Here is a 13612-nt window from a genome sequence, read left to right as displayed (position 1 = left end):
GTTTCTTAATATTTTAAGTAATCCATTTAATTGCACCTTTTGTATCTTGAATATTGTTTTTCCGTGAAACGGGCACTAGCCAATATGGTTCCATTTCGCCAAAATAAGAAAAGAAACATTTATAATGAGTTTTTCACTTGCAAATGAATAATTCGACCTCATTAAATACGTATTCATATGAACTTTAATTTAACCTGTTAGCTAGAGATGGGTTGCACGTGAATTGTGTGTGTAAAATTATTCAAGGGAAAAGAATGTCAACATCGAAAGAGAAACAAATGAAAAACATTAAGTAACTAATTCGATCCACAAAACATCATTCTTATATAGGTAAAAACGATGATAAACATATATTTTTGATCTATAATATGAAATTAAACAGACCTAGAAAATCCAAAAGCAAGAGTTCGCTTTATCTATTTTTCTATTTATTTACGTTTATATCTCTTATATATGGTCATTGAAAGTATTTGGAGGCCAACTCAAGAGTTAATTAGATGGCGTCTAGACTAAAATACACGAAACTAAGCTTTATATTCTCGATCCGATGTTCTGTTAATTGTTTATTTTAAACGTTTTATAATTTGGATAAATGTTTTACATTGTTATAAATCAAATATTAGAATTTTAAAAGTCAAATCGGTGAACATGAATTTGACAGATTGTGCCCCTTTAAGAAAATATTCTCAATAGTTTCAAGGTTTTTTGGTTACATTTTATGTGTTTGTATATATGTGTGACTTTGTTATTTTACAATACAAACTTTGAAAACCAACCCTTATATGTTCCGCATACATGAAGGATTTTGTAATTAGTTGTGAAAATAATTTAAGTATTTGAAGTATAAATTGCGTAATTTTGTATTAATAATGTAATATTGACGGATGCACGTCATTATTTTCCTTCTGTGAGCCTTTCACATGCTTTGGTGTTATGTATAGATATTGCCTACGTCACACTGTAACAGGATTATTGAGGTTCCATTTGAGGATAAATATGTCGTATATACCCCGGCAGGTTCATAAATATAATACTGACATCTCTATGTTGTTATCCAATCATTAAACTCGACACATTGATAATCCGTAATATATAAATAAATATGAAAGCTGGTTTTTATGCTATAGTTAGAGGAGGGGGTAAGGCGTCAGCGCAATGCAAGTGGTGTTGTCGTTGATGTATGACGTGAATAGCACAAGTTCCAGCGCCGTTCGGGTAGGATGTAAAAAATCCGATCTACTCTAACATTGTAAGGTTGATTTTCTAAGCATTTTATTAATTTTATTTGATATTTCTTAATCGTAAGAAATCCAATGGACGAGATATAATTTACCATCGAACGAGAGGTAAAGGATACAACAGATACAGTTAAGTCGGCCTCATATCTTGACTTACAACTAGAAATTGACAATGAAGTTTAAAACAAAACTTTTCGATAAAAAAGATGATTTCAGCGTTCCAATTGTGAACTTTCCATTTCTAAGTAGCAACATTCCAGCAGCACATGCATACGGGGTATATATCTCCCAATTGATACGATATTCCCTTGCTTGCATTTCCTATCATGATTTTCTTGATAGAGAGTTGCTGCTCACAAGGAAGCTATTAAACCAAGAGTTCCAAATGGTAAAAATGAAATCATCCCTTCATAAATTTTACAGACGCCATTACGAGTTGGTTGACCGTTATGGAATAACCGTTTCACAAATGATATCGAATATGTCCTTACGTAGTAACTACAATCTCCTTCCCTTTCATGAATGTGACCTACCGAATAAGACTATTTACCGGATTTGTCATAACATGAGCAACACGACGGGTGCCACATGTGGAGCAGGATATGCGTACCCTTCCCGAGCACCTGAGATCACCCCTTAGTTTTTGGTGGGGTTCGTGTTGTTTATTTTTTAGTTTTCTATGTGGTGTCATGTGTACTATTGTTTGTCTGTTTGTCCTTTTCATTTTTAGCCATGGCGTTGTCAGTTTATTTTCGATTTATGAGTTTAACTGTCCCTCTGGTATCTTTCGTCCCTCTTTTATGAAAACAAAGACAACTTTGTATATTATTTATATCACATGAACAGCCACTAACTATTTCAAACAGACAGTTCTGTTAATTACTTGGAAACATCGCGAAACAAACATGCTGTCCAACTCAAACTAGATAAAACTAAACATAAGTCACAGTTGGTTGACTCTTACACATATTGCGACCGTGTATTTTGTGATTTATTGTTGTTTAAAAATACATAATGCGAATGAGAAACACGTTATTTTATTTGCAAACTCTGTACGATTCAGTCTCTTTGTATTGTTATGCTGCTTTCTTTTGTACCGTTCATTGTAAAGTCTTGTACTGTTCGTTGTGCGAAATCCTACCAATATGGCAGAAATGTCTATAAAACGGTGAGACAAGTTTCAAAGCTATTTCAAGCGAGTACTAAAACTTTTCAAGGAAAATTCGCCTTTAAGATACGTTATATTCATGGATGTCCTACTCCAGTATATTTTTGGATACAGGACACAATAAAAGCAAACTCATCAAAAATATAAGAATAAGCAAAAGTACCAGGATTATGATGTTTTTACTGCTCTGCGTCTTATTGTCAAACTATTTGTATAATTGCGCTCCGAAACGTTTGGAATATGGCATAAATAATTCTAGTAATATGTGACATGCTCACTGAAAACAGAGTCTTTGGAGAGGTCAGTGAAAGTCAACCATCAAAGTGTCGGTGTATATATATACCACCTTAGTTGCAAATTAAGTAAACCCAATTAGTGCCAGTGTACGAAATACACCTAAGTAATTGTAAGTTTTAGTAAACCACAATAGTTTCAGTGTACATGAACGTCTTTGTAATACATCTTAGTGTGGTACTTAATGAACTATATCATTGTTAGTGTAAGTAAATCATCTTAATGTACAGGTTAGTAAATAAAGTTGGCATTGGTTAATTAAGCTAATTAAGTACAAATATTAGTAAACCTACTTAGTGACAGTGTAAGTAAACTACCTAAGTGTTATAAATATCAGTGTAAAAAAAGTAAAATATCAAAAATACCGAAACCATAGGAAATCCAAAATGAAAAGTCCATAGCCTTTCGACCTTAAGGAGGCTCGAGGGTACTGAAAATTCAGCAAATATTTAAAGTTTTGTTTTAATCACACTTTATATTAGTTTATAATATGGTACTAAAATTTACCAAAACAATCAATTCGTGTTGGCCCCAGATGACTTTTAAAATGTTTATATCATTGAAAGAGCTTCAAATTATCTCCTTTTGATGAAAAATGCGATTCTTTTTTGCATTAAAATTGAAATATATTTTTTCAACTCATCGGCCTATACTTTTTATCATTTTTTTTCAAATACGCTGTACTTAATCTAAACTGTTGTAAAGTTTAACATGTTTAAGCGATTTCTGTAATTTAGTTTTTTACACAAGACACTGCATAGAAAACTAAATGTGTTTTATGGCGTGTTTATCTTTTTATTTTTAAATTGACCTCTTTTTAATTCGGAACAAATGTTAAGATCATAGAAATTTAAAGACGGTCATTAACACAGGTTAAAGCGGAATTTTCTCTCGTATTTCGAAACACCTGGTGTCGTTCTATTTGTGGGTCGCGACTTAATAGTTATCAAAAGTACCAGGATTATAATTTTATACGCCAGACGCGCGTTTCGTCTACATAAGACTAATCAGTGACGCTCAGATCAAAATAGTTAAAGAGCCAAACAAATACAAAGTTGAAGAGCATTGAGGATGTGCTAATAATAAAAGAAATGACGAGTCGGGAACAAAGATAATTCTATAAGACTCGAATTTACATCGTTTTAGCATAATAAGTGGTAAAGGGTCATATTTGTTTGTTGGAATCAATACATTGTCGTTTTGAATTCACCTTCCCGTGTTATCTTCAAATTGATTGATTGATTGTTGGTTGCTTAACGTCTAGTGGCAAATATTTCATGCATGTTCAGGACGAGAACAAGTTAACAATGATGTCAATAGGTAGGTCGGGATGATGATCGGGAAAATTTGGACTGCCACTGAAAAATGAAGGTATAATTATATAGGGACAGAAATTTTGCCTTGAAACAGGCCATCTACAGACCCTCTTCAAATAGTTGAAATGTAGAACCGAGTCATTTTGCATGTCTCTTTAAAAGTACTTCTGGTTTGAATTTTCTCTCCTTCTCTTTTCCTAAAGAAAAAACCCCAACAAAGAAATAATAAATAACCACACAAAAAACCACACGAACAATTATATCTTTGTAATGAAGAATTGGTTATTCTTTAGCAAGGACATCCGTCAATCGATAAGTTGTATTAAAAAAAACAGAATATAGTTTAAAGAGATTCCTTTTATTTTCACACAAATCATTTTGATATTTGCGTTACACATCTACAGTTGCTTTAGGACAAGCCATCCAGGAAATACGAGCTCCCCACATTTTTGTGTCTGCATATGTCTTGATCTTCATATTGAATCCAGATTTAGAGAGATTGGTAACGTCTGTGACCAGTCTAGAATTGTAGTCCTTCGAAGTGTCATATGTATATAATCCGTACACCAAGGCTGGAACAGCAGTAAATGGTGGGTTAAAAGTAATGTATCCTGAAGCTGGAAATTTGATCTTAGGATAGGCATGCTCTCCAAAGACTCCAGACTGACCTGTGTTAAAAATAAAATATCATATAAAACACGGGAAATACAACTTAAGAAGTAGAATCTGCTTCCCATTCCGGAGCACATGATATCACCCCCAGTTTTTAGTGGGGTTCGTGTTGCTTAGTATTCAGTTTTCTGTGGCTTGTGTACTATTTTTCGTCTGATTGTCTTTTTTTTTTGCCATGGCGTTGTCAGTTTGTTTTCGATCTACGAGTTTGACTGTCCTTCTGGCATCTTTCATCCCTATTATATAGTATCTCCAGATTTCAAGCAGCTCTACGGTTATCACCAGTGCAGCAGGGATCGCTCACTATATCAATGAACTTGATTGTCTTGAACAAATTGTATTCTCATCAGCTTCCTCTGTAATTGTTATGTTTGTTTGCCTCTATTGAGGTCATTGAGCATCTTTTGTTCATTTGGTATGGGTTTTTTTCAATGTTGAAGACGTTTCTTGAAGGTAAATACTGAACCCTGAGGAAAATTCAGAACGGAAAGTGCCTAATCAAATGGAAAAATCAAAAGCTCAAACACATCAAACAAATGGTTTTAAACAACTGTCATATTCCTGACTTAATACAGGCATTTTCATATGGACAAAAAAGATAGATTGAACTTGGTTCTATAGCTAGCTAATCCTCTCACTTGTATGACAGTATATTGAGGCAGGTCTCATTGTTTTCAGTATTTATCATTAATACTTACATCCTTGTCTGTTTCCGGATGCTGTAAATAAAAATACAAATGTAAATATTAGCAAACTCAACACATCTTTAATTGAATAAACATAGTTCATCGTAAATTCACATCTGATTAGCTAACATGTACATTTCGATAATTTAGATATTAAAACTTTTACTTTACTTTAGATGTATCAATAACCACAAGAAGAGAATTTATTTTCAAAATACAACATCAATAAAATATAGTAGAAATGATGATCACCTATCTGCACTGTTTGCATACATAGAATAATTTTTTCGGGTATTTTGGAGATTTAATAAAATATATATCTTACATAAAAAAAATTTCGTTGAAAGCACTCCAACATAAAAACAGTTTTTCTTTTAAGAACAACTTCGTAATTCCTATACTGAAACCTAAAATCAAAATATATAATTTCAAGAGAGCAATTCACACATTGTTTTTTAGTTGCTAATAGTTGATCAAATATTTCAAGGCACCGACTGAATAACTTAGATTTTAATTATGACCATATCAATGATTATAAAATTGAGAATGGAAAAAGGGCATGTGTCAAAGAGACAACAACCCGACCAAAGAGCAGAAAATAGCTGAAGGCCACCAATGGGTCTTCAATGCAGCGAGAAACTCTCACAGTGCTTCAGCTGGCCCCTAAACAAAAATGTATACTAGTTCAGTAATAATGGACGTCATACTTAAAATGCAGCGGGATAAAACATGTTTTTTGATATCCAAACCCTCCCCTTATACCTCTAGTCAATATAGAAAAAACAAACACACAACAATACGCACAGTAAGACTCAGTTCAACAGAGGTCCGAGTCTGATTACAGAAAAGGTTACAAAAGAAATAAAAACCAATTGTTCAGAGAACCATTGATGGTCTTTCCACCAGCTAAGACCTTTTTTATATGAAAATATTAAAATTTGGTTTTAAATGTCAATTTTAGCTTCAAACGACAGCTTATTGAACGCTTATTCCAAAAATATATGGTTTCTATAGAAGAGATATAAATAAGGGAGATCATTTTTTACTTCCGGTCTAAAATATGTTACTTCCGGTAATTTTTTATTGTTTACTTGACACTGATTCCAAAAATATATGGTTCTATATACTTTTTCATTAATTAAGTACAAAATATAGCTACTTCCGGTTTACAAAAGGTCACTTCAGGTTGTCTTTTTCTAGATCACATTGCTTGCAACCTATTTTAAAAAGTCCCATGTATTGATCATGTATACATATGAGGTAAAAGCAAAGGTCAAAATCTAGAACGTTATATTTACCTATGACCTTGAGCTCAATTTCGAGGTCATCAACCAAGGACCTCAAATCAAAAGACTATAGGCCTCTGCTATATATTGTTAATGAGTTGTATTACCTTACAACTAATATTAGATATAAAAGGGGGCAAAACTGGCATTTAATGTCTACGTACTCTTTCGGCTTAAAATTGACGTGTTACAACATGTCGCAACTAACAATTTAGTAAAAATAATTTGTCGATAAATTATACGGCTTTCGAAAATAAGTGAAAATAAGCCAAAATCAAAATTTATAATATGACCTTGACCTTTGACCTTGACCGTATTTTCTTTTTTTTTTTTGGACCAAGGATCTCAAATCAAAAGACCCTAGGTCTCTATCACTTATGGTTTACCAGTTAGAAATGCATATTCTCATATCAAACATAAAAGGTGGGATAACTCTCATATGGAATCTATATACGGCTTCGGTCAAAATAAAACAGAACATCCTGAGGATATAACGAGCAATTTGGAAAAATAAATTTGTCGAATTCTTATACGGTTACGAAGCCTTAGAGATAACAAGAAAAACAGTGTTTGGGGAGATAACTCTTGTTTGGGAAACTATTCGGTTAAGCAGAGTTGGTTTCAAAAGCGTATAAACTGTTCAATATTATATTTCAAAAATCTAAGCGACATCTTGCGAAACAAAAAAACCACGAAGGAAAAAAATTAGGCAGAAAAAAAAATAAAAAATTAAAAACCAATTGTTCAGAGAACAATTGAAGGTCTTTCCACCAGTAAATATCTATTTTGATATAAAAATATTAAAAATCAGTCTAAAATGTCAGTTGCTATGGCTTTATGATGTAAAGATATGAATTTTAAGCAAAGGTCATAATCTAGAACTTCAAATTTACCTATTACCTTGACCTCAATTTCAAGGTCACAAACTGAGGATCTCAAATCAAAAGACCTTAGGTCTCTAATATGTATGGTTAATAAGTTATATCACTTTACACATAATGTTAGATATGATAGGGGCTAAAACTCCCATTTATTGTCTACGCACCCTTTCAACCAAAATTGTTATGTTACGACATGTCGCAACTAACAATTTAGTAAAAATAATTTGTCGATATCTTATAAGGTTAATGAAAATGAGTGAAAAAAAACAAAAATAAAAATTTAGAATATGACCTTGTCCTTTGACCTTGACCTAATTTTCATTTTTTTGGACCAAGGATCTCAAATCAAAAGACCCTAGGTCTCTTGATCTTATGGTTTTCCAGTTTAAAATACATTTCAAAATTTCAAATACAAAAGGGGAAATAACTCTCATATGGAATCTCGATACGGCTTCGATCAAAATAAAACAGAACATCCTGAGGATATAACGAGCAATTTGGAAAAATAAATTTGTCGGTATCTTATACTCTTGCGAAGCCTAAGAGATAACAAGAAAAGCAGTGTTCAGGGAGATAACTCTTATATGGGAAAGTATTCGGTTAAGCAGAGTTGGTTTCAAAAGCGTATAAACTGTTCGATATCATATTCCAAATATCTAAGCGACATCTGGCGCAACAAAAAAACAGCGAAGGAAAAAAATTAGGCGGAAGAAAAACAAAATAATAATCAAAAGAAATCCAATAGGTCTTTCCACGGAAAAGTGGAAAGACCTAATAATAATCAGAAGAAATCCAATAGGTCTTTTCACTAGACCTAATAACAATGATACATAAATTAACAAGTGACTACTAGCAGTGACTCACATGCCAACTCCAGACCTCAATTAAACTGATCGAAAGATTATGTCTTCATAATACGAATATCAAGTAAAATCCCTCCCGTTAGGGGTTAAGTATAATACCATCGTAAAATATATGAGAAGAACATAACCTGTATCATGCCAACAACTGGTTTAAGAATAAATGTGTTTATTTCCGATGCAAAAACCCTATAAGTGGACCAATATTATGCAATCTCTAATGACCTGACAACAGTATCGTAACTATATCCCTTCTTAATAAGTTTCTGTAAACATGTTCACATTATAACCGAATTTGGTATTTGTATTTATTTGCCTGAAATATACAAACATAAAATATTACGTTTATAGATCTTTTAAGATGTCTTTTGGAAGTGCTATGTCAGAAATTATAATGCTTTAGTACGGTGGTTGTTAGTTTGCATGATTTTATGGAGACAATTATTTAATCAACTGCTATTTCTGGGTCTTTTCCTTACGACATGGACATTATATATTGAATTCTCGTTACTTAAGTCATTTAAATGATTCTGAGCTTTAATTCGAGTCAGAATTTTAATTTGATAAAAAATTGTAATTATTGGACTTTTTCTTCAATTATCAGAAGAAGAAAAAATACGAGAAAACACAATTAGGGAACGAAGCGGACCAATACATCCAAAATATACAATTATATAAGTCTTATTTTAAAGATATATAGAACACACAATGAGAAGATAAAGTGTAAATATACAAATGGAGACACAAGTATTGAAGAGCGCAAAAAAACTGCGTTAGTAAGCTGAGACACTGGGAAGTATAAAAGTAAAAAAAAATGAAAAAAAATCGTAAAAACTTCGTCTGAGGGAATTGAAACTTAGTTTCTTTATAATTTCAAAACAAAAATTCATATCATAAACGGCCAATCTTTGAAAGAATTATTATAAATCATAGTCACAGAATCCTGAACTGATGCAACACTCGGGGACTGAAAGTCCACTAACAGTCCACTAACACAGGTATAGATATCAGTTAGACTAAATCGTATATAAGAACACAAAACTTTTAAAGTGTCGATTTCATTTGCCCTTCCTTATAACCTTCCTGAAAGAGTTTTTGAGTAAAGACCACACCCATTTGAAAAAATATATTTAAATATCGTTGGGTTAGATAGCAATCGAAAAGACTAAAAACCCCTCAGCTATAAAAATAAGATGTGCTATAATTGCCAATGAGGTAACGTTTAACAAGAGACCAAAAGACACAGAAATTAACAGCTATTGGTCACCGTACGGTCTTCACAAATAAGCAAAACCCATGCATTCTATATCCATTTCAGGCCAACTGTGTCCGTGAAGTCAAAACGCTTTTTTTTTAAATATTCATGACCTTGAAATTAAATGTTTACAGTTATATAATGACATCAAATAATTGTCTCCATAAAATCATGCAAACTAACAACCACCGTACTAAAGCATTATAATTTCTGACATAGCACTTCCAAAAGACATCTTAAAAGATCTATAAACGTAATATTTTATTTTTATAAACAAATATTTGTTTTTACGAAACAATTATTTAGTTTTATGAACAGGTATTTTTTTTTTTTGTGAATATTGCAACGTTTCACAGTCCCTAGGTATACTACTGTTGCCTTTTAAATTTACTCACCGTGGCTAGAAACGAATCCCTCCATTTGATTGATTACCTCCCGTTTTGCCTGTGTCAAACCCAGGTTTATCTGTTCATTGATGTATTGTGTAAGCTCACTGTTTAGTGGTACTGCATCAACACTACCGTGTGTAAGTTGGATAACCAACAAAGTAGCTAGTAAAATGTTGGTGTACATTTTGACGATATCTACTTAAATTGAAAGAATAAATTTGCAAGCTACGTATATATATTTGTAAATGTGCATATGTTGCAGTGAATTTGTATAATCAGGGATTATGTAGAATTCCTGGTTTTTCAGGGAATATGTAGAATCACTAAAATTATTAGTGATTATATATAATCCCTGCAAATGACCAGTGACTTTACATAATCACTGAATATTTTAATAATAATTCTACAAATTCCCTAATATGATTTCAGGGATTATGAATAATTTATTGATCCTTTGTTTGATAAACAAAATTAATATAGACAAATTATATTTTTTTTCTTTCATATTCCTTGCCAGATGAAATAATTTTGCTTTTAAACACAGAGGATGATCTAAAAGATATAACCAACACAGGGTTTCGAGATAAAGTTGAAACTTTAAAATTAATAATATCCACATTCCCTTGATAGCGATAACTTTACATGTATTGTTTGTTTATTAAAATCCAGCGTCAAATAGATATTCATGTTCTATTTGTAAATCCACAGAGTATGTTATGTGTGGTACATGCAAAAAAAGTAGTGAAGAAGATTATGAAATAGATGGTTGTTTTTGTTTTGTTTTGTTCAAATGAACAAGAAATTCAAACTGTAAGAATTTAGGCATCTAAATGTATAAAAAAAAAACGGCAGAACTTAGGATTGACAAATAGAACACAATTTTAGAGGAAGCTTGCATTTGGTGTAATATTCTCATAACAATTCCACAGGGTAAAAAAGGAAAGGGAAACAAAAAAAACATAATGGCAATTGTTTTAAAAAAGTTTGAAAAAGGATATCGCCTGGCAAAAAACATGGTGTCTTTCTTGCTCGAGGAAGTTCAAGTTTGCAATTTCCCAATTATTTTTTGTATTAATTTTTTTTTTTTTGGGGGGGGGGGGGGTACCTTCTAATGTTTTTACTGAACAATTTACGCCTTCTCTTAGGCGTGTCGTTAAAATCTGATTCGATATGTGCAGGAAAAGGTTTTTTAAAATGTGGATATTGTGGTAAAACTGATATGAAGCATATTATTTTAATATATTGTATTTCACGTTTTAATATAGTGTGTCTAACATATAAAAAATTGGGGTTATCATTTTGATATATTGTGCTTAACATTTTACAATTTATGTTTCTTTATAATGATGTTTTTATGTGATTTTATAGAATAAATTATTTTACTTTAAATTCATTTTCTTTATAAATAAAACTATTTCATTTCAGTTATTATGTAGAATCCCTGACGTTTTTTCTAGTGATTATACATAATCCCTGAAAATTTTAGTGATTATATATAATCCCCAAACAAGCCAGTTATTCTACATAATCCCTGAAAATTTCAGGGATTCTACATAATCACTGATTATACAAATTCACTGTAACACATATACTTGTGACGCATATCCTATCTAAAGTGTACTTTTCCGTTTCTTCTTATTATTTTAAAAACAACTTAGCCAAGACGTCAGCACTTTTATGTTGACATGCATTATCATTGATATGGTCATAATTAAAAATTAACTACTAGTTATTACAGAACTTAATGAAATGATAAGGATCCCCCCTTTATTTGGCAATTACTTTCGAATTGTAGACCCTCAATGCAATTCAACTTAACACTTTGTTTGGCCTTTTTAACAAGCGTTACTAATAAGTCTTTTAACCAACGCAATCATAGGTTTTAACGGTGTTTTCAATTTAGACTTGTACACAACTCGTCTGATTAAAACTGACGAGAAAAGGTAACACCCGGCCACCGCAAGCTTTATTATTGTGAAGTCAAGGTTGTCTAGCGCGCCGGATACAGTGCCGGCGATTAGGTGTCACGATATCTCAATAGCATGAGTTCGAATCCCGGCGAGGGATAAATAAAAAATTCGCGAAAGCAAATTTACAGATCTAACAGTGTTGGGCTGATGTTTAGACGAGTTGTATAAATATTTATAAGTGAAATTAAAGAACATATATAGCGGATGTGGTCGAGAGGTCTAGAGCGCTGGACATGAGGTTAAGCGATTGGTGCTGTAGTGTATCAAAGGTGTGAGTTCGAATCCCGCTGAGGGACGGACAAAAATTTGTCAGTAGAAAATTTAACTCTAACACTGTTTGGTGTAATTTTCAGACTTCTTTATATATATATATATATATATATATATATATATATATATATATATATATATATATATATATATATACACATGGAAAAAAGTATTGCAACACCAAATTGAAATTGAAATTAAAAAAACACTCTTAATATTTTTATATATAAGTTCTTATAAGTTCTTATCTGCACATGCAGCTACTGGACCGTAAACAACAAAACAGATGTTTTTATCCTCATTGTTTTCAACACTTTAAATAACCAAGTTTATAAAGTTAAGTGATTGACACCAAGTAATGGGTCATCCACAACTCTTAACTGCAGCAAAATGGCAGATTATCAGCAAACGAAAAGTAGGTATGTCGCTGTGACAAATGCACGTATTGTTGGTCATCACCATTCCACTATAAGTCGTTTTGAGAATAAAAATCAGACAAGAAACGATGTTAAAAACCTTCCGAGATCAAGAAGACCCCTATACCATCTGCTAGAGAAAATCGAGCATAATGAAGGTTAGTCAGAAGGAAACCCATTGCATACAATACAATCATAAAAAGAGAGTGGTGGCCATACTGGAGCCTTTAAACAAGAACTCTTCGAGATCGACTCATCGCTACTGGTTATCGTGCGAACAGACCATTTCGGGGACATTTGCTTACGAACAGACACCGTATCAAATGTAGTGCAGAGCTCGCCAAAGTTGGAAATTAGCATCGTGGAGGAAGATGCATTGTTCCAATGGAATTCGGTCCATCTTCCTTGGCCCGATCATAGCCCGGATTTGAACCGTATCGAGCATGTAGTGGACACTATTGGGCGTAAAGTCAGTTCAAACACGTCATGAAATAAACAATGCCCTTCATCAGAAATGGTTGCTGCTACCTTAGCAACAAATTAGTCGATTTATGGCAGGAATCAGAAGACGTTAAAAGGCGTTTATCCGTTTGAATGGAGGCTACGCACAAAGTACTAATTCTTTGGCGTATAACGATCAACCATGATGTGAACAACCATCTTAAGATTAATTTTGAAATGTCTGACATTGTAAAGTTAGACTACAGTAAAAGCTGTAAAATGAATTTTTCGGTACAAAAACCACTTCATTTTGTTGTTTAAATTGTGGTAGGATAAAACATTTTTTTTTCATAAATTTTTTGTTCGTTTTAATGCCAATGTTATTATAAACTATGTTTCAATATTATTTTACAAATATTTTATCATATTCCATCCAAAATAAGAGGCTGATTTTTCAAGTTTGAAAAAAT

The 13612-nt window shown here is 32.3% G+C and overlaps 1 protein-coding gene across 2 annotated transcripts in view; it reads right to left on the bottom strand.

Annotated features, from left to right (window-relative positions):
- The window catches only part of LOC143046218 (uncharacterized), a 32129-nt gene extending 21835 nt beyond the window's left edge, over positions 1-10294 (bottom strand). The window contains exons 1-3 of one of the 2 annotated variants that reach the window (XR_012969097.1): positions 10052-10292; positions 5387-5407; positions 4572-4684 (exon numbers count right to left, since the gene is read on the bottom strand). Coding sequence is in view for 1 of the 2 variants with exons in the window: in XM_076219259.1 (XP_076075374.1) it covers positions 5387-5407; positions 10052-10229 (199 nt within the window). In the remaining variant the exon portion in view is untranslated. Of the gene's footprint in view, positions 1-4571; positions 4685-5386; positions 5408-10051 lie in introns of those variants that run through there. The other variant, XM_076219259.1, reaches the window with a different exon arrangement.
- Positions 10295-13612: the final 3318 nt, after the last annotated feature.

The sequence above is a fragment of the Mytilus galloprovincialis genome, chromosome 9, assembly GCF_965363235.1.
Source record: "Mytilus galloprovincialis chromosome 9, xbMytGall1.hap1.1, whole genome shotgun sequence".
Taxonomy (NCBI): domain Eukaryota; kingdom Metazoa; phylum Mollusca; class Bivalvia; order Mytilida; family Mytilidae; genus Mytilus; species Mytilus galloprovincialis.
The sequence above is the reverse complement of the archived record's forward strand: the minus strand, read 5'-3'. Positions and strand labels throughout refer to the sequence as shown.